At 66.9% G+C, this 1359-nt stretch overlaps 1 protein-coding gene across 1 annotated transcript in view; it reads right to left on the bottom strand.

The window, feature by feature from the left end:
• The window catches only part of PACS2 (phosphofurin acidic cluster sorting protein 2), a 20295-nt gene that overhangs the window by 9965 nt on the left and 8971 nt on the right, over positions 1-1359 (bottom strand). The window contains 1 exon segment of the mRNA XM_015566735.1: positions 1224-1357. Within this exon segment, the coding sequence (XP_015422221.1) occupies positions 1224-1357 (134 nt within the window).

The raw sequence follows: 1359 nt of genomic DNA on the forward strand, positions 1-1359 counted from the left end.
CGTGCCAGCATCTCTACACGCAGCTGCGGGACGGGGGCCGGTCTTCGTGTGCACGTCACCCTCAAGGGCAAACCCCAGGCTGGGCGGGCGCTGCACCCCCACGTCCTGTGTCCCCGCCCTCCGTGTGCTGGGCCACCCGCCGTCTCCGTGGCTGGGTCTGCGTTCCGAGGCCAGGATGCCAGGCCCCTCTCCACAGGCCCCGGGTCCGCGTGCACTTTCTCTGAAGAAGATGCGGGTCAGCCCGTTGCCAAACGGCTCCTTGGGCAGCGTCTCTCCGAGTCGCCCTGCTGTGTTCTGGGCGCGCGTCACGGACGTGACTTGCAAAAACGTTCTATTTCACGGGCTGGTTCACATCTTTCTTTTTGATTTGAGAGAGGGAAGCATCGACCTGCTGCCCACTCGTGCGTCCCGCGTGCTCACTGGTGACTCGTACGTGCCCTGCGTGGGGCCAAACCCACAGCCCTGGGGCCTCCGGACGCCCTGACGCTGAGCCGCCGGCCGGTGCGGGTTTCTCTGGTCTCACCCGAGAGGCCGCGGCCGACGTGCTCCCAGCAGGAGTCTCATCGTTTTGGCCCCTACACTCAGGTCTCCCATCCACCTGCGTTGGCTTCAGTGCAGGTGTGGGGGCGCCAGCATGGGGGGGCAGGCGTGGGGGCACATGGACGTCCAGCTGCCTAGTCCTTGAGCTCTGAGAGGTGTTCCCCCAAATGGCCCTAGGGAATCAGCACCCCGAACGGGACCTGCTCTGAACTCCAACCTGTGCTCCCTGACGCCCCGCAGCCTGGCCCCCAGCCCCAGCCCCGAGGCAGCTCCCTGATTCTCAGCCCTGAGGATGGGCATGAGGTCAGAGGGCATGAGTCCTCTGACTGCTTCCCCCAGGGCTGCGTTTGCTCTGGGCCCGGGGTCTCCAGGGGAGTCTGAGGACAGCTGGTCCACTCCTGCGAAGAGGCCACTGGGGTGTGACCGACAGGGTGGCCGGCGGGCTGTGGGCAGACTACCCGGGGCTGGGCCCTGTGACGGCCACAGGGACCGGGGCTCAGACACGTACGCCCGCCCCTAGGTCTGGTCCTTGAGTGAAAATTCAAGAAACAAAGCAGGGGGTCTCCTTGGGCCTCGGCTGCAGCCTGAGGGCCCCCCCCTCTGCCCCCGCAGGCAAAGCGCTGAGGTGTGACCAGTGGGGAGAGGGGCAGGGCGATGGGCGGAGGGGGAGGGGGCTCGCTCACCTCCTCGGACACCTTGAACCGGCGCAGCAGCGCCACGACTTTCTGCTTGAAGTTCTGTTGCTGCGAGAGGACAGCAGACTCAGACGCGTGGGCCGGGCGGGCACGCCCCCGAGCGAGGCTCACACCCACGCCCTCT

Source organism: Myotis davidii, unplaced genomic scaffold, assembly GCF_000327345.1.
Source record: "Myotis davidii unplaced genomic scaffold, ASM32734v1 scaffold472, whole genome shotgun sequence".
NCBI lineage: Eukaryota > Metazoa > Chordata > Mammalia > Chiroptera > Vespertilionidae > Myotis > Myotis davidii.